General features: G+C 35.9%; 1 protein-coding gene across 7 annotated transcripts in view; it reads left to right on the forward strand.

Annotated features, from left to right (window-relative positions):
- Positions 1–21,122, forward strand: part of LOC118277857 (rho GTPase-activating protein 7) — a 355,041-nt gene that overhangs the window by 316,898 nt on the left and 17,021 nt on the right. For all 7 annotated transcript variants that reach the window (XM_050700316.1, XM_050700317.1, XM_035596825.2 and 4 more), the window contains 2 exons: positions 10,622–10,735; positions 12,444–12,586. In XM_050700316.1, coding sequence (XP_050556273.1) covers positions 10,622–10,735; positions 12,444–12,586 — 257 coding nt within the window. The remainder of the gene's footprint in view (positions 1–10,621; positions 10,736–12,443; positions 12,587–21,122) is intronic.

The raw sequence follows: 21,122 nt of genomic DNA on the forward strand, positions 1-21,122 counted from the left end.
AAAAAATTGAAATAGGTGGGGGGTGTTATTTCCCCCGTTTTTGTGTGGGAAATCCTGTCATGAAAAAAAGGTATTTCTGAAAGTAGTCTTGGTGGGAAATTATTTCCCTTGGCCTTATGAAGGGTTAAGAGCTATGGCATTACTTCAACGCAGTAAAAACAATTATTAACATATACATAAAATAGTAATAAAAAAGTCAGATAGTCATTTGTTTCGTGGATTCTGTTGAAGAGGTGGTTAAAAGTTATGTTGTAGGTACGAAATAATAAAGTGTATTTTTATACAAGGTGTCATTAAATAAATGCATAATGTTTCAATCGTCGTGAAACTGTGATCAGTTTCAAGTAATACAAGTTTCAATGTGAAAATTGTGCTTGCTCTTTTTCTAGAAATTAATTACATACGCATGAAAAATATGTACCTAAAGGCACTTTCATACAATCGCCAAAAATTCTTCAAATTCCATTGTAATTCACTAAAACTACAAAATAAATAGTGCTTTCAGAAAAAAAGGGCCGTCGTTCAATAGTAATCTTTATTCTGTGAAGAATTTGAATGAAAATAATTCAGCAACTATTTATTCACTATCCTAAAATAACACTTTAGCGGCCATTTTACATAACCCTAGGGGTAAAGTGGTTATGAAGCCTACACTTAACTGTAATTCCAAGAAAGTACAAGTAATAAAAAAATAATCAAAACGAAAACGAGTTAGTGAAACATCAAATGGGTTTTTAGAAATCAGAAAACGTTAGCAATAAAATTGTTGTATTTTTTCATCAGGATGGTGGATTACACTGTGGTTAAACTTACTTTAACAAGAGATTAAACGACAACTTCCATCTTAGTAAATATGAAAACTATTAGAATTACAACAATTGCTAACCTTACTGACCGATAAGGTTACCGGACCCTCCGGCTCAAAGCAGTAGTAGGAACGGGGTGGTTTTTAGTCAGTAAGAGTCTGACACTCTCTCTCTCTCTCGTCTCACTCAGAAGGGAGAAGGAATTGAATGACTTTCCTCCCGCAAGTCTTAGAAATTATATTACAGTTGATTCAAGATACTATAAGTTTTTTCACTCTTACAACTTTATACAATACTATCCAATTATTGAAACCCCTCATAAAAGTCTGCCTTACTATTAAAAAAGAAACTCTGTTTGAATATGAAACAATAGTCCACTAATTTCTATAACAATGCAGTTGACATAACGTAATTTGTTAGCTCAACTAATTAACTATTAAGTCTGACTAACAAAACTAACGATTGAGACAAATTAATATGCTACTGTTCTGAAAAAAAAAGAATAAAACTAAAACTTTTGATCTAGAAACTAAATGAGTTTTCTTTTATCTAATGCTTTAGAAAAAAGATCGAAATTACTTGAGTGTTAATTGGAGTTTAACTTTGACATTGTATTGACATTAGACCTTTTAAAAATGTCTCGTGTAAAATAGAAATAGTTTCGTCATTAAGCACAAAGGGACTAATTAAATCTTCAAGTCACAGTCCACTGCTGAGCTATGGACCTCTATTCATAAGATGTTTTGCCATAATTGCTATATGACATATTTTGTCTAGTGACTATGACTATAACGATAATACTTAACTGGTGAAAATCCGTTGTCATGTATACACGTCTGTACCCTTAGTATGACTTTGTTTTGCATTTAAAGTAATTGACGAGAGCGTATTCAGCGCTCTGATTGGTTGGTTTACTCGAGCCGGCCAATCACCGCTGGATGCGCTCTCGTTTCGATAATTTTAAACGTAAAGCAAACTCGTACTAAGGGTACAGTTTATCCATAAAGAATTGGTACCCATAAAAATCGATCATAACATAATTTAACTCTAACTTTTCAAAAATACGTATGTATAAACCGTTGATTAAAAATCGCCGATTAACAGAATGTGTCACCGGACTGCGTGCGTTTATGAAATGGTGGGTAATTATTATTACAGTCGCTGTACCTTCAGAGGCCGTGCAGTTATAGCCTATAATAGCCCGTTATAGCTTGTTAGCTCTTATCTCATACACATTATGTACTTGTTAAAGGTTTGTTTGGTTTAGAAAAAAATAGGATTTTTTTATACAAATGAATTCATTATGAAAATGTTACGTTAGATGTTTTAAACGTTGCCGTTGTGATACAATGATCTTCTCTTGTGTTATGGGTATATAGGGTGACTAGTAATTAGTGAACGATATTTAAACACGTGATTGTACTCATAAATACAAACAACTTTCCCAAAGAAACTTTTATTGTATACTCATTAGTTTTATTTTTATCACAATAACAAAACATCTCACGCGCATACTTTCGCGTGATTAGCTGTTAGCCACGAGACACCCGCGCCCACGTTTTCGGAAGACTATTGTAGGTATCACTCTATATAAAACATCGGTTATACTATACACATCACACTCAGACCCGGAACAACGATTTGTGGATCGCGCAAATAGTTGCTCTGTACCGTATTATGTTTGAGGTACATCTATTAGGAAGACCCTTTGCCAATACCACGGGTCAAATTAGAGCAAAGACAATTGGACTAACTTTTGTAAACCGATGTAACTTTTTCCGGGTTATATGTACTTTCTAAGATTATTTAGACACCACTGACAATCGATAAAGGAAAACATCGTGAGGAAACCTGGGCTTATAATTTCTATTATTATAAGTTTGAAATCACCAACCCGCATTGAGCGTGGTGATTAATGCTCAAGCTCAAATCTTCTCCATGCGAGAAGAGGCTTTTGGTCAGCAGTGGCCTATTTTAGGCTGTTGATATGTACAATGAATGATGTGACATTTAATTACAATTTACCCGACCTTAATAAAGTAACTTTCCCACAATTTGAATCACAAATCCGAAACTCAATTAGAAATTCCAAAACAAAATGTCGTTTAAACAAACAAATCACGTACGAATTACACATGCATGTTAATGACTTAAGCTCTTAATTAATTGGGATTCACTTAAAACCTTTCACTCAAGCATAAACTCCTGAGAAGTCATTACAGGCGTGATTGTTCAACATTTTGTAACTCACTTTATTTCGCGTCGCTTTTCAGTCCTCTGAGATTCTGTGTAAAACTCGTTCGTACATTTATGTCGTCAAAATTATGATTTAGGATGAAAATATGGGTATTAATGTTAAAAATTCACGTTTGGGGAGGTTGTAAGTGTGTTTTTGGTTCGTTTTCTTTGAAGTCTGCGTTGATGTCATTATACTGGGGACAATTCCAGTCTTCAAAGTCAAAGTCAAAGCATTTATTTCAATTAATCCCAAATTAGGCACTTTTGAAACGTCAAATTGAATTGTCCGTCAGTCTGTCTGTCAGTGAAGCTAGGCGCTCGTTCCAAAGTGTTGCTTCGAATGGAGAAGAACGAGCAAGAAACTCCATCGTTACTCTTTTCAAAAAATGTTTTTTACAATATCTCTGATACATTATTTGATCATTTACCTATTGTATATATATGTAGGAACAATGTAACGACAATATGACGTCAAAACTATGGGACAATAAAACCAATTTGTAAAGAATATAAAATAAAAAAGCGGGTTGTTTCAAACATAGTGCCCACATATGTACACTTACAATTTTGAAATAATGCTTCTATACAAATAAAAAATAATCTTTAATTAAATTTTTCAAATAAAAAAATAAGTGCTTGATGCCACAGGATCCCTAGACTACATTGGAATAAATTAATACTTTAATTTAACGTGTAACTAGTGATCGTATTAGAGCATTGTCTAGTGTGAGCGAGTGTCCAGTGGAGCCGGACCAACATGCTGCCACACATTTTTATCTTCAATATAATCTGACAGTTTATAATATGCCTGTTTACACAGTTCACGCTTTATACAAGATTTAAATTTTTTCTCGTTCAGATTCAGTATGGTGGTTGGTAGTTTATTGTAACACTTAACACAAAATCCCATGAAGGATTTCTGCACTTTGGACAATCGGAATTGCGGTATAGCTAACTTATTTTTACCTCTCGTATTAAAATTGTGTCTGTCGCTTCTTAGTTCGAACAATTGTAGATTATTTTTCTCACGTACAAGTCTCTGTGCTATAACTGAGAAAAATGTTTGATAGAAATTTTAAAAGGCGAAATATTTCCAAAGACTGTCTGCTGACATCAATATCCCAATCTGTCGTAATTTAACTAACTATTACTTCGTATCATCACGACTTATATCCCCGAAGAGGTAGACAAAGGTGCACATTATGACACGTAATGCCACCAAAGTGAGTGTACATTGTACGATGTCACCATTTTTGTTATAAGTTCCATGTAATGAGGGGTGAGCCTATTGCCATATACTCCGTGCTACTACTGAGAAATTTTCGAAAAAGCCTGACCCGGAAATCTAACCCGACCCGGCGGTCACACTTGCGACCACTCGATCAACGAGGCAATCTAACTATTATTTCGTAATAAACCATCAATTTACCGATACAGTTAAAAGCTAACACAACTTGGCTGATATAAGTTAGAGCGATATTACCAACACTATCAAAGTAATTTACCAGGAGCGCAGACTTCGCGATAATTCTATTATATTAAAGCCTCGTATCCACTAGGCAACAATTGACTTACATGTTCAGCGACCTTGCCTAACATCAGGGAACGTTGGACATTGATAACTCCTCTGGTGTTGCGGGTATCCAAGGGCTTAGGTGATCCATCTGTGTTAGTGATAGTATAAGAGAATCAAAATCACGGTTTACTCAAGTAAATTAATGGAGAAAAGCTCAACTAGTTTCGAGTCACAGAGGGACTCTTCATCATGACCATCTAAGTTGTAGGCTATACTGTACTCACGTAGTAGGCTACGGCTAGGCTGCTCATGATGAAAAGTCCCTCTGCGACTCAAAACTAGTAGAGTTTCCTCCATTAATTTACGTGAGTAAACCGTAATTTTTAGTTAATTTACTACGTAAGACTATGTAAGACCTATTGTATAACCAAAAAGCACTGTAATAAATACTTTGACTTTGATCACAAAATGTATTATATTCTGCAGTCAACACACGGCGTAGTGGATATGAAGCTTAAATCTATTACATTTACTAACAAAATGAGGTCGGTGGCGCTTGAAATTGGCGGTCGATTATGTGAAATATTGCCTGTTGATACCCGCGTGTGAACTAGGCTGATAATGGACGAAGTGGTGTAAGGGATTTAACGGGTATTTACTATGGGATTAATGGTTATAATGTAAAGCATTTTGTGATGGATTTGGCAGAAATAGGACTAGGTTTAGCTAGCTAAGGTTTTATTTTATTTGGAAACGAATTACTAACAAATGTTCTATAATAGTAGGCGTAGTTTTTTTTAAGTGGGTAAAATCATCCAATGACTTCTCTCGCCTTGGGCGAGGCGAAAAGGTTCTTTATTCAAAAATAGTGTCAGACTTTTACTGACTAAAAACCACCCCGTTCCTACTCCTACTTTTAGAGCCGGAGCCCCGGTAAACCCGCTAGGTAGTCCGCAGCTGCGGTAGTAGGCGTATTTAAGGTAACAAAAAACAAACAAATTCATAATATATAATTGTAACTAAAAGCAATTACATTATGTTCTAAAATCTCCAACATCATACTGGATATGTTCAAGTAAAACGATTGCGGTGTTTTCCCCCAACCGTTTCAACACAAGATTGATTGCTTTAAAAGGTCGTCTGTAACGAGACTCGGTACATTGACATTATTGATGTCGCTGCCTTAGTGTATGAATTAGATAATGTTTTACATTAAACGCTTTAGAAATACATATATGTTTTATGTTCATGTTTTTTTTTGCCGACATACGAGGATAACCTGATGATAAGCAATCGCCGCCACCGATGGACACTAGAAACACAAGAGGCCTTTTGGGGTTAGGTTAGGTAGGAATTTAAGGGTTGTTGGGGAATCGGTGATTGAGAAGATTGGGAAGGGGGTAATTGGGCCTTTATAGATACCTATATTTTTAAAAAGACTGGCTCATTCAGCGTTCACTAAAGAATTTTATAGTCGATTCTTCTGGTTGGTCAAATTACTTTTGGAATTTTCAGTATTTTTTAAATATTGTAGCACAGAGTTTGGAATTCTGTCCGATGTCTTGCAAATTGCGCGGGTATAATAAAAAAGGGTATTATTTTTTTCTTTAGGTGGGCAGGTTAAATATATAAATATCGTGTATTGTGAAGTAGGTATAATTTTAGGGGTAGTCGACGAGTTAAAACGTATGATGTTGTTTAACAATCTTACGATCAAAGAGGTATACAGAGATAAATAATGAAATTTATTTTAATTTCCAAATCATTTTTCTTACTTCCTCTATCAGATACAAAGCGCTCAACATAAAATTCATACTCAAGCAATATTATTAGCTTGCGTTTAACATTAAGTCTTTGTTTTACATTTTACGTAATATCAGATTGCAGTGTTGTGTCACTAAGTAGGTGGGAGGTGGCTACTGAATGGACGATCCTAGCGAGATAAATGATGGGTCATAGGTATTCTTATATAAGTATACTTATTGTGTTTGAAGTTGTTTGAATTTTCTTTGTTATGTATAAACTATGCATAGTTGTAATGTGAGTGGTTCTTATTTCGTAATACTACTTTCATCATATCACTCTAGCATTTTCTTCTGTATCGTGGATTCATTTAGAAACATCACACTCACACCCTTTTTTGGAGTAAGGAAAATTATCCAATGACTTTCCCGCTTGCTCCGGTTACCTGTTACGTTGTCCGCAGCTCTGGAATCACACCCAGACCTGGAACAAACAATTGGGAGTCACACATAGAGTAAACTGTTCCGTATTTTCGTAAAAAAAATTCGGAACAGCTAATTGTACAGATTCTGCACTAACCGTGCAGCTGAGATGAAACTGTATCTTAAACCGACAAGGTTAATTATTATTCATTTGAGTTAAAAAACTGCTTTGTGCTTAGTCACATCATTAAATAACTCAACTTATTTTAATGTGCAGCACTTATTTACTTATGTATCTAAATTAAAACAACTGACTACAGTCGCCACATTAAGTCGGGACATAGGTATCATATTTTGTTTTTTCAAATTCTAAATATTCAACCAATTTGCATTATATGTAATATCATATCCATTATACTTATCAACACATACCTATTACCATAATACAATGATTGCCAATACCCGAATCCCTGATATCAGCAGTGTGCAAATACAATGGCCATGTAATCCCCGCTTTGTAAGGTAATACCCTGTATTAAGGGGCTTACGTTAATCGATGATGTTCGAATTACCAACCTCCTCTGCGATTATGGGCGCCTGGTACTTTCAATTGAAGTATTGGTACATTAATGTAACATAAAGTCACGCGTTTTATTCCTTGAAGGGGTAAGCCTTATAGATTGTTATTGACAATTTAGTTTTTTTATAATAACTATCGTGAGACATACTAAATTCAGTAAAAATCACGGTTAACTTACTTACATTGATGGTAAAAAGCTCTACTACTTTCGAGTCACAGAAGGACTCTTCATCATAAGTAGCGTGCGCAGACGCAACGACAGCACGCAGCCTACTGGATGATCAACAGTCCCTCTGGGACTCGAAACTAGTAGTGTTTTTCCTCTGTGACTCGAAACTAGTAGTGTTTTTTTACATTAATGTACGTGGGTGAACCGTGATTTTTATTTAATTTTTTTTTTTTTTATATTTATCAATATGCTAATACGGGAAGACTAAAATTATATCTTTACAACAGGTTCATAACAAAAATATTGTAAATGCATCTCTACCTACGCCTTTGAAGAATGAAAGGCGCAATTTAGTTTATTACCAAGTTATAATAGAACTAAAGTATGTATGAGGTAATATCCAACTGTTTACCCGTGTGGGCAGGTACGAGGTAATTGTTTTAACCTTTCCGAGATCATATCACGCAGACAGACTTCCATCATTGTTAGCTTTAGGGAGCGGACATACTGTAGTACCTATTAATTACATTATGGTCGTAGCTTCACGCCTTTTCATGTCCAAAAGGGTTGGCAAAGGTGAATATACAATTATAAATAGGTAACATATTTAGCACGTGTTTGACCAACTTCATATAAGTGCCCGATAAACTTATATGGCAGATAGTTCTTATTCTTAATTCAAATTTACCTGGGATATAACGGCAATCCAGACATTGTGAATCAGGCTCTTAGTATAACAGCTACGTTTTTAGCAGTTATGTCATGTAATAATGAGTGTCTATTGCGATATACTGGGCACAATTTTAGACTCTTGTTTTATTACTAAGCATTTCTCGAATAATTTAAATATCCAATTAGCACTTTTCCCTATTTAGAAACTGAAGCATACTGTGTAACCCGACTTAGAAACGAAGCAGTTAAAGTAACCGTTTGGAAATCAACCAACGAGGCAATTAATCCAGAAAAAAAAATTTGGCAAACTATGATTATAAAAAGCCAATTCCTTATTTCACACACCAGTATACACACAGCCTTACACCGCGGTCTTTTGCCATTTAACCCCTGCTACCTCGAGCTAATTAGTGCACTATTAAATATCAAGTCCTTGAATTATGGCGGCTGTAATTATAAGCGCTAATTATAACACGTCTGATCGTGTTCTAGTATTTATAGGCTGTATCTTAGATTGTTATCTCGTCCTACGTAACTTCACGCTCCAAGTTCTAATGAGGTAATAGTAGCTAATAGGATTTTAACTTTATTTCTTCTGAAGTCGTTTATTTTTATTTGTAACTGCTTAAATGTAGACTTTAGTAGGTTATAATAACGTTCAAATTAAAGAATAATCATAAAATACATATGAAATTTTTTCCTTGAAATATTAAATGATATCTATATGTCCTTGGGTTCACTGTAGTTGCTGTGGATACGTTAAGCTTCCACCAATCATATTCATTGGGACACATAGCTTAGCAATGGAGGAAACGGACTCAGCTAAGCTTTGTTTTTTTTATATGGAAAGATACATGCTATGAATGCGTGTTATGAATGGCTTCCCTGCTATCATTACATTACATACTCGACCAGCGCATCTTACTCTCACAGCTACACAGCTTAGTATCAATGAAAACAGTCACATAGTTTCACAGCTTAGCTATTACATCTTCATACTATAACTACATAACACATCTCTGGGTAGAAAAGCACCATTAAACAAAATAAAACCGCAAACCACAACTAGTTTCACACCCAAACGACTATTACCTCGAAACCATTTATTTGAATGACTGTACCTACCCACTGACAGGTCACTTTGCTCGTCACGGTAACAAATTGATCGGAACTGTTACACTGCAGCTTACCCATTTAGCCACCTTCACGCTATCTATAAAGCTTGTTAAATGTGTTGACAGATAAATGGAATTAAATGAAGTGAATTGTGTAATCATTTTATTGAATAGTGTGATTTTAGTTGTTAAATGCATCGTCATTATAAAGATGACATAATAAGAATGGCTTGGACTATATGGTTGTATGAGTTCATGCCCGTGCATGCGGTTTAAGATTGGACACAGATTTTTCGATTTAAAATCATTCTTGGTAACTTCTTTTTTATTTAGTAAAAGGTTCGTCTCGATTCTAAGCTATAGGGTTAATATTCCAAACTTTGCCTATCCACGTTTTGCCATTATGATTCTTCTGTCTTCAGGGTTAACCTTTTGTATACCTATAATACGGGGCAGCAAGTCACTGTGGAACCGATATCCTACTCTTTCTTTTGATCAAACCAACCTGATCATTAATCACCAACCCACATTGAAAAGCGTGGTGATTAATACTCAAACCTTCTCCATGTGAGAAGAGATCTTTGGTCAGCAGTGGCCACTTATAAGCTGATGATGATTTAATCCTGATCAAACTCGAATTGTCGGTAAAAGGTAAATAGAAGCAGCTACATAATGGAATGCTTCCAAACACTTAAAAAACGCTAACAAATTACTTAATCCATTCCACATCAACGTGCACTTTCTTTGAAAGCAATCAACACATCTTAGTGCGCGACTCCAAAAGAGATTGATTCAATTAAAATGAACTACACTCACTGGCACGAGCTCGTAAAATAATTTGTGTTAATCCTGTTACACGGTCCCAATCGTTATTTGATTAAATTCGTTACATCTTAACGTTTCTTTCTTTCATTTACTTAATGTGCTTGAGGTGGTTCCAATTGTGTTTTTTATTTTGGATCTTCTGCTGTTTGGGGCTATAAACGATATGCGATAATTGAAATGCAGTGCCTCGATCTCTTAAAAGGTTTTTTTTTATGAAGAGGGAATGTCGTCCTATGACTTCTCGACTTGGGTGAGGCGAGAGGGAGTGTCAGACTCTTACTCACTAAAAACTACCCCGTTCCTTGTCATGCATCAAGCTGGAGCCCCTCCAGCTTGAAGCAGGATAAGCAGTCTCTGTAATACCGCTAGGTAGTCCCCAGCTCCGGATCATCCCTACTGGGCCCCATTTGTGGTTGTCTGATGGAGGATTTGGTGCCAACGTTGTATTGCCAACGTTGTATTGCCAATTGATTTCCTTGATAAATATTACAATTCGAGTTTAATATTAACAATATTTATTCTATTTTGTCAACAGAACGACTCTGACGATGAGCAATGCGCGCTGAGCGACAAATGGCAGTACGAGAGGAAGTCGCGGCGATGGTCCAGGGTGGTGGAGATCACACCGCAAGCACAGAGGCGGTTACAGGTAAGCAAACATGAAAACCTTATTTTTTTATGGAATAAGCCGGTAAACGAGCTGATGGATCACCTGATGGTAAGCAATCGCCGCAGCCCATGGATACCCAAAACACCAGAGGTGTTAGAAGTGCATTGCCGGCCTTTTGGGGGTTAGGGTTGTTGAGGAATCAGGAATTGGGAGGATTATGTAATTGGGCCTCTGGTAACCTCATTCACTAAACGCAACGGAAGCGTTGTTTCACGTCGGTTTTCTGTGAGACCGTGGTGTCACTCCGGTCCAACCAGCCCATTCGTGCCGAATGTTTAATGTGCATTACAATTCACCATTAATTATACTTGTTGAAAATATTTGCTCCTAACTCAACTTGTTCTATAGCACATTTGAGTTGCCGAATATCCTTCAAAATCTTCATCATAAATAATGCAAATATAGTCCCCACACCCGACTGAAGGGCAAAAGGGGAATACTTACGTTTCAACAATTATACTACAAGTCCTTTTTAATAGGGACGAACCTTTATCATTACATGCACAGATTTAGGCTCTAAGTCGCTTAATGAGAAACATTTCTACATTAAAATAATAATGCCAGCTTGTATTACAGCAATTAAATAAATTAGTCTTAGAACATTATACTGTCTGCAAAAATAAAATAAAAAGAAATAAGTAAATGTTTTGTCAATGACATATAGAGAAGAGACGTGGATATAGACAGTTTTTTGATGGGGAGAAAAACATCCAATGACGTGGGCGAGGCGGGAGGGCGACTCTTACTGACTAAAAACCACCCCGTTCCTATTCTAGCTTTAATGTACCGATATGACTTTTTCCAAGTTATATGTCCTTTCTAAGTTTTGTTTAGACACCACTGACAAAACGGTGAAGGAAAACATCGTAAGGAAACCTGGACTTTAAATTGTAAGTTTGAAATCGCCAACCCGCATTAAGCAAGCATGGTGATTAATGCTTAAACCTTCTCCGTGTAAGATGATGATGACTTTACAATTTAGGCTCTTTTCATTTTATAAATATAAGTATAGAATTACTAGAAAATCCAAAAGAAACATGAAAGTCTACCTTTTACCAACATTTTCACTAAACTCCTTAACAAAACACAAGTTTTAGTGAAACGTGAGAATTCAAGTGTGCAAACGTTTGTCTTGCATTACGTATGCTTAAGAGCATTAGTTGCTGTTGCAGTTTCTATGAGGGTGCAGTGACAGCGCATTAATTTCCTCCAGTTAGGTGTAACGTGCGGTGCGGGGTTAAAAGACATTGTTATTGTAGAGCTGTATACTTAATAGGGATTCTTCTTGTGTCTTTGTTCTTCTCCTGGGAAATGGACTTTTAATGTAATAATTTGAAAGGAGAAATTAAGAACTACGCTCACCTATCGCTGTATTCAGAGTCATTTAATGGTTACTTAACCTAGTACTTAACAATTGTTTTCGAAATAAAATCGTTACTAAGGAATAGTTAAAGTAATCATATCAGAGTACGGCAATTAGGTATTTATATTCCTTATTGAAAATGCAAGTTGGTGAATTATACAATGAATGTCATTCTTATACAATGTCTGCAGGCACTTAAATTGAGAACGGTCTCGCAATTTTTTCTTCACTGCAAAATGCCTCGCAACTTCTTACTTAAAAACATCTCACTGCAAAATGCACATTACCACCCTTAACTTAATACACACTTTTCTTTATCAACAGGTGATAGCAGCTCGAGCATTAGCAGAAAGAGAAGCAAGAGAAGCGAGGGGAGAAGTAGAAGACGATGAAGATGAAACTCTACCCACGATAAGAGTGGGGCTTGTAGATCCAGAGGGAAACTATACTGATGTTGAACCAGATCTGTAAGTAGTTGTTGAATTTTAAGTAAAATAGGGGAATGGAGAAGAATTTGGTTTGAAAGGAGTGTTAGAACTATATTGCTAGACAGAACACGGGTGGTTTTATGAGACTCACATCTCATAGAAACTGAATAAGGTTCAGAATTGATTAAAATATATGTTGTCGAATAGGTACAAGAAATTATGATAGGTCCAATATACTTTTGAGTATATAACTTTGGTTTAAAAAGAGACGAGTGGAAGGAAGGTAGGGAGGCTTTGCCCTGCAGTGGGACGATCATGGCTGAAATCTAAATCTAATTTTGGTTTAATCAAAATGATCATGTAGTATTATAACTTTAGAGCTTTACTAGACATTCAAGCAGTAACTTCTAAAAAGCCTGACTTCAAAATTTTACAAGCAAAAGTATAAGGTACTTACATTAAATCTGCTTACAAAACAATCTAAATTACAAATCTTCCATCAACATTAATAAATCCTGTACCTACGACTTCAAAACAAAATCTACCCATCCCATTCCGTACGCATTACACTCCAGAAATTCCAGCTCTCGTATTAATTCCAACTTTCCCATGTTCTGTAGTATGTGAAGCATTAACGCTTATGTTGGAAACTTCTCAACGAGAATTTGCATTCAACTTTGAGCCCATCATATCTAGTTACGTACACAAACCAGTTTATCATGAACCCGCTTCGTATGATCTTTCCGTACGTACAAAGATCAGGTTATACTGGACTTGTATAGCTTGATGTGCTAGTTAGGTACACATAACCAGTTTATCTTGAACCCGCTTCGTATGATCTTTCCGTACGTACAAAGCTCAGGTTATACTGGTTTTTGTATAGCTTGACGTGTAGTGGACAACTTAAGTTATGCTATTATGCCTGTCGTGCTTCCAGCTTAGTTGTAGTGTAATGTGGTGCTAATTACGTGCTTGTTAGTGCTCATATTCCTTTGTATGTTGGTATTAATTTCTGTGTGTTTTGGCTTAGTTAATTGGTTGAAGAACTGTTTTGTGTTTCTTCGTTGTGATGTCTTTAACTGACTTATTAAAAAGGAGGAGGTTTTCAATTCGATCGGTCTAATCGTTTTTGTAGAGGTTTTATTCTCTAAGGTACGTAAAACAAATAATTAGGATTTCCGACTTCATAGTTGTTACACAAAACCAAATTAATTAAAGCATTTTGAATACATTACGTAACAGAATAACTCTTAATTACAATAGGATATTATATGACATAAATGAACAAAAGCCTCTGCCTAATCCCTTTTCAAAAACTCTGTCACCTTTTCACCCATTTCATTCCAGAAATAGAAAATAGTAACTATATATTCTAAATTAAATGTCAACACAACAACAAGCTTTTACGAAGTAAATTGTTTACCCAACAAATATCAAGTGAGACATCCCAAGTACTAGGAACCCAGAAAGCGAAGAGAGAACACTCACATAAATTGGTGTTGCAAATCTGTAGAACAATACAGTGATCCTCAGACGAAGGGCTCTAGAGAATGCCTTTATACGCCAAAGAATTCCTTGGCGACAAAAGGTTGTAAAGTAATATTAATTTTCTTTGTCATTTTAGTGTTTGTTTTTGTTTTAATAGAGCTGATTTTACGTTGAAGTAAAGATAGTTGTTTTATGTTATGCTAGAGGAAATTGGCATTGTTTTTATCGCTTTGTTATTATAGGATAATATAGATAATTTCACGAGGTTCCGTCCGCTGCTCGGCTCCTATTGATTGTAGCAGAATGTTTTATAACCTATAGCGTCCTCAAAAATAAACTCTCCAACAAAAAAAAATCAAATCGGACCAGTAACTCCCGAGATTAGCACATTCAAACAAACAAACTGCCTCAGCCTTATACATATATTAGTTATTACTTATCACCTACGTTATTCTAAATTCATATTTTAACACACCGATCGATATTTCAATTTCACACTCAACCCGTAGTTTCTAGGTAACCAAGACTTGTGTTTACGTTTGAATATGGTCTTTGGGCGTCTCAAAGGACTGAACCAAAGCCCCAGTACTCAGAAGCAATCAATCATGCGGAACAAACATTTGTGAAGGTTTTTGGCATACAGATTGGGTACCAAGATTGAAGATTGAGTTGATAAGTCAATATTTTTGGTGTTTAAGGAGCATTTTGTTATGTCATTGTTTTGTTTTTTCGCCTTGATGAGATAAACTGAGAGATGTATGAGAGTCTTTTAAAATGATTTGTGGTTACTTGGCTCCGAATTAGAAGATTAATTTCAATTACATCTTTTAACACGAATTGAAAATCATTCTAATTAATATCCACAAGGCTATAAAATAAAGGAATATAATAAACTGGCGGCTTTGACCGCGTTCCCGTTGGATGAAAAGTATCCTATATACTATTCCAGACCATAATCTATCCCTATTCTAAAATTTCATCCCGATCCCGTTTTGACGTGATTGAGTAACAAACATACATACAAACTCATAAACTTTCGCATTTATAATATTAGGATGATATAGTCTTCTGGTGGTTGGCGCTGATCGCTTACCATCAGGTAATATAATTCGTCGGCTTTTTTGCCTCCTATTCTATAAAAAAAGTTCAATTAGAACCTCTACATAGATAAAACCAACTTTAAGACTTGTTAACTCGAAAGAGTTACGGATAGTTTTAACGATAAGATAGTTACTATCCAACCGATAACTACAAAATATTATCTCAGTAATTACGTATATAAAAATTGTAACACCTATTACTGACAGTTTACATAAGGTACTTATCCTAAAAATAAGGCTTTCCAATTCTAAATATCACTACGTTATTCACCCTAATGAAACGCAAACTAAACAGCTCTAAAACAATCCCAATATTATTTCAAGATACCAAAAGCAACACGACCCTTCTGTTTACAATGCTATCACAACCAGAACTAACGTAACGATACCGGAATATCAATTTAATTATACAACAGTAAGTTGATGACTCTAGTATCTTGTGTACCATCGTTTGCGCAATCAAGGGCCAATTATTTTAGTGTGATGCCTTCAATGTACTGTTAGGTTTGGGGCCCTTAAAACTGTGGTCACTTACATTTGAAGTAAGGCGGGCTGACAGAGTTTAAGTGTTAATAAGTGACTTAAACAATTACACTACCTTACTGCTATGATTTAGTAGCTTTTTTTGGAAATGCCCATGTATTAAAAATGCTAAGGTTTAATGCATTAGCATTAAAAAAATCTGTTTTATTTGATCTGGGAATTGAAACACACAAGGAATTGTCCGCGAGACAAACCATGGTGGTTTTAATAAATATTGAAATATCATATTAATAAAATGCTTATTCATGGCTTCAATCCACCACAGACGGGGCTCAGTAGGGCTGATGCCGACCTGAAGCTGCGGACCTAGCAAGTTAAATTAAATAGGAACGGGGTAGTTTTTAGTTATGAGGGAGGGAGTGACAGAACACTTCCTCCAGCCTTGCCATTGGATGATTCCCCCCCCAAAAGCATGTTCACGGCTACCTGGCCTACATCTTCATAAAAAAATCGCTATCTCTCCGCTTATAAACCCCGCTACTTTCCTAGCCCCAAACCCATCCTCATTAACACTTAGATGATTACAGATATATTAGACGAGCTTATTAATTTGATTGTTACATCTGATTGATAGGAATGTTAAGTGAACTGATGCTGACGCTGACTTGACTGGTAACGGAACGGATTGATATCAGTTTTGACTGACAGTATTGTCGGATCATTCAATACAAAGTGTCGATGACCGCGAGGCGTTATATTGAAATTGTTCTTGTTTTGTTTTTTTGTTATGTTTGGGTGGTTGCAACTTGCAACTGCATTGGTAATGAACTTTTGAGTTTTGTTTTTAATTGTGTTCTCGATTGCTATGTTATCAGAAATCTCATTTTTTGGATTGTGGCAATTCTCTAAGTCTTTTTTTTTTTTTTTGAGGCCGAAATATCATCCAAAGACTTCTCCCGCTTATGGCGCGGCGAAAGAGCGAAAGTTTCAAGCTCTTACTGACTAAAAACCACCCCGTTCCTACTCCTGCTTTTCGAGCTGGAGCCCCGGTAAACCCGCTAAGTAGTCCACAGCTCCTGATAAGACTTCAGCCCCTTGGGCCACATCTGTGATATGAACAGCCCCTAAGAGACTAATCACAATTAAAAATTATGATTTTTCATCATCATTATTATCAGCCTGTAAAATACATTCAACTTTGGGGCTTATTCTCACGATAATGTAAATATTATATCTCTGTATATCCCTTCGGGTGATGATAGGCGTGATGTTCCATTACATAGTTAAGTAACAATTCTCTTACGAAATGTTGTTTATCTATTGTTTATTTCTATGATGAACGTTCACAGCGTCTGGTGTTAAGGTTCGATTCTTGCCTAAGGCTATTGTTTTTATGGGTTTCATAAATTGTGTATGAGTAACTATAGATGATTTATGTGTGAAAAGGTGGCTATAGATTATGATAGATAAATTAGGATTGTTTGTGATAGCTGTTCTTTAAAGTACGTAATGATTAGCTATGTTGCAAGCATATTGGGTGTTGGAGTTTTTGGGTACCATGAAATCGGGTTTGTTTGACGCTATAAGATAATTTTTACCCAAACTTTAAGACTAAGAAACGCTTTCTTCTAGATTCCTATTAGTTATCTAATTTGAATCAAAGTTACCCCAGTGGGTCAAAATAGTTTTTCGTCAGTGAGAGAATTCATTGGGTTATTTTCCACCCTCAAAACCGGCTATTCTTTAGTATCGTGATGACCCATGTCATTGGTTGACCAGCCATGTCACGGGCGAGAATGTGGTCGAGCTTACTTCATGTTAAAACCGTTTTAATGTTCTTGCAGCATAGCATTGCAGTAACCTAATCGCGTCGGCATCACAAAGACTTAACAGTTTCCTAAATGAAGGTCAAACGTCAACGGTCAAACTGTCTGTCAAGTGCTAAATACTAACTGTTATGAAAATAAGCAATTACTACTCAGAGACGGTTAAACTAATTGTTCTGTACTTATTAGTAGGGAGTGAAGTTTTCTAAGTGCTTTTGTGTTTGAAACAAATTGTTTTGGCAATGAGTTCCTAAGATGAATGATTCTTTTAAGATTTTTTCTTCAGAGTACTTATAGTGCGTATTCCTTCGGTAGATATAGGTTATAGTGTTGTAGAAAATACAAGGTTTTGCTACCAAAAACATTGAGAATTTTATAATTCAATGATACTACTAGAACTCAAAGCCCTAACTTAGGCTGATTTGTAGATAGAAATCATAGCAAGCACTAACTTAAAGAGCCTCAAGTTTGATCCTAGATTGATCGGCAGCCGGTTGACCAGCCATCGCACCAGCCGTGCACTCAAACTGTATTCGTGTAATTATATTTGATTCATGTTAATAAATGTTAATGCCTTGCAATGTTTGATCAGCTCTATTACCTACAATCCAATTACCAAACAAACAGTCGACAAGCAAGCCTTCTACACATAAATACACCTCAACCTACCCCTTTTTAGAACAAAGCCTCTCATATGTTACCTGCTATTCGAAACATTCACCACAACTCAACAAACTGTCACCCTCCATCGCCTGTGCTAATAGAAATTCTCATTGACTTACTCCACAAATGGAAACAAACGTGCTGTCAGAATGACGGCTCGTATGCTACAATGGCCATAATTAAACTGCTAACCTATTTCTTTTAGACGTAGAAGTCCAGTAAATAAGGTGCATAGTGCTAGGTATCTTGCTGTTAGTAGTAGTACCTTTTTTATTGGGGGGAATCATCCAATTTCTTCTCCCGCCTTGGGTGAGGCAAGAGGGAGATTAGTGCCTTTTTTAAGGGGGGAAAATCATCCAATGACTCTTCTCCCGCCTTGGACGAGGCGAGAGGGTGTCAGACTCTTACTGACTAAAATCCACCCTGTTCCTACTCCTGCTTTTTGAACCGGAGCCCCGGTAAACCCGCTAGGTAGTCTGCAGTAGTGGTATTGAATACTGGTGCTTAAATAAACCATTATAGTATACTCTGCTGTGGTAACTCATTTACTAGCTGATCTGTCTGCTCGTGTGTCCCCGTACCCCAAAAATTAAATAACATTATTTTTTTACTAATTTGACGCACAACTTACATCACATGGAGACATGGAACTAAGGAATATTAATATAAGTACAATTGCGATCGAGGTACCCGTGGGCTCCAAATTAGGCACAGCCTGTATCTTAGTGGCCCAATATTAAATGCTTAGGTTAAGCAGTTCTCGCATCATGGTTGTGACATAGCGCAAAGTACAAATGTTACTGACAAGGCCTTTTTTATTTTAATGGTGGAAGCCAGTATACTATTTATTCAGTGCATTCGAAACTTTATTGACTTTACTTCACAATAGACAGAAAGCCAACGGACTGTCAGAGAATGACGGGCATGCAACAATGACTATAATTAAGCTGGCAACCCATTTGTTCTACTAGTGCAGTCCCTTCACCTATCACGTTTCTATTTTGGATTGCTAAACCTTTAATGGTGGAGTGGTGTAGGTTTGTTTGTGAGCGGATAGCGGGAGCGGATTGGGAGTTTGGTTGGTGTGGTAGTTTTTTTTTTGTTTTTCAGTAACCTTAGCACAAGTTTGCTTTATACGTTGAACGAAAACGAAACGAAAGCGTTTTCGGCGCACTTCATTCGCGCCGGATATGGATTTTCTGTACATAAAGGGTTTGCCTTAATCTCAGAATGCTTATCAGGAGGCTTGGTTAGCTTGGTTTCAGTCTAAATTGGTGAAAGTGAAATTGGCAGTAAGTCCACTTTTACGATGCATACAAGAAGAGTCGTATAGTGTGTACTGTTGCCTTGCAGTATACTCTATTTTACCAACACTACACATACATTTTTCGTAACTCCAACAACAAAGAGACGAAACTACAAATACATACTAAAAATCACGGTTTCCTTACATAAATTAACACACGTTCAAACTAGTAGAGCTTTTCTCCGTTAATTTACGTGAGTAAATCGTAATTTTTAGGTAATTTAGACACAAAAACCGCTCACAACAGAACCTAAACCTTACGTACTCGTATTTAGGGCCGCGTAACCTACAAAAAGGGCCGTATTCAGAGCGGAAACCTCTTAATGTAAGATTAATTGTTACCGTGTGAAATTGACGCGATAATCTAATGAAAATGGAACAAACACGATGGAAAGTCATTAATAAAAACTAATCAGTGTAATGGAAGTTAAAGGAAATTGGAAAAAATAACAGTTACGTCTTATTTAGGTGTAGGTACAGCAATATGTATATATACAGAGGTATAGACTATAATTTCTTCGCGTAAATCATTAATGTAAGTCGACCCACTATTTCCTTAATGAATATGTAAAAAAAATAGTTGTTATATAGTACCTAACTATGTACTTTTAAATAAATTTTTCGAAATTATTCGTCTTACTTGGACTATAATTTACTCGTACATGTTAGTAGGGACTTTTTGTTTCTAGACCTATAAACTTTACATTTTATTTGTGCAATTCAAGGAACACATCTCAAATCTTATCCATTCGCTCTGTTCGGTTCCTATTGATAATTGCGTGATATTTCATAGCCTTTCTCGATAAATGGATTTATCCAACATACATATAATTATTCAATTCGAACCAGAATAACCAAGTTCAAACAAACAAACTCTTAAGCTTTATATTCTAAAAAAATAAATAAAAAGTAATACGAATAAATACAGATTACACCACCACCAACACAGTACCTACAATCCCATAATACACATGCAACAAGCACTTTAAAATTATAAGTAAGTATATCCCCTAACTACCAATTTGTGCTCTTAAAACCCAGTTCATATCAAATTATCTTTACGCCGCAATGAAACCAACGCTTTAAGTTCCGCAACCAAATGTAATCAGTAATCACCCACCTTCCATAAGTCCCTAATAACCTTTTACATCGCCCACGTACGTAGGTCTCCCAACTACGGCCATTCGCAGCAAATTACTCGCCACAAATCCCCATTAGTCCGAATCTAATTTTCATTTATCTTATGATATTCAACATTTGTCTTTTGAATTTTGCTAATTTATCATAGGTGGATTGGAAATTTTGTGGGTTGTGGAGTTATGGGATACTCGCTCTACATAATTACCTGTGTTAAAATACGTATTGTGTATGTGTATGAGTGCTGAAAAACTTTAACTACTACTAACTTTAATACAAACTTTATAGCACATCAAATGTTATGTCCATCTAGAATTAAACTATCGCGATAGGATACCTTTTATCCCACGAGAACGCGGGCAGAAGTTAGTTTATAATATTAGTGTTTAAAAAGTTTATAATATTAGTGTTTAAAAAGTGCCTAACAAGGATTAATTGAAATAAATGCTTTGACTTTGACTTTGTAATAGTGTGATCTGAAAACAAAACGAGTCTAATAGTCATATTACCTAAGCAAAGTTAAGAATTTGGATCATAAAAGCTAAAGTCAACTTCGAATCTTTCTTTTTGTT

This window comes from Spodoptera frugiperda, chromosome 18 (assembly GCF_023101765.2).
Source record: "Spodoptera frugiperda isolate SF20-4 chromosome 18, AGI-APGP_CSIRO_Sfru_2.0, whole genome shotgun sequence".
Taxonomy (NCBI): Eukaryota; Metazoa; Arthropoda; class Insecta; order Lepidoptera; family Noctuidae; genus Spodoptera; species Spodoptera frugiperda.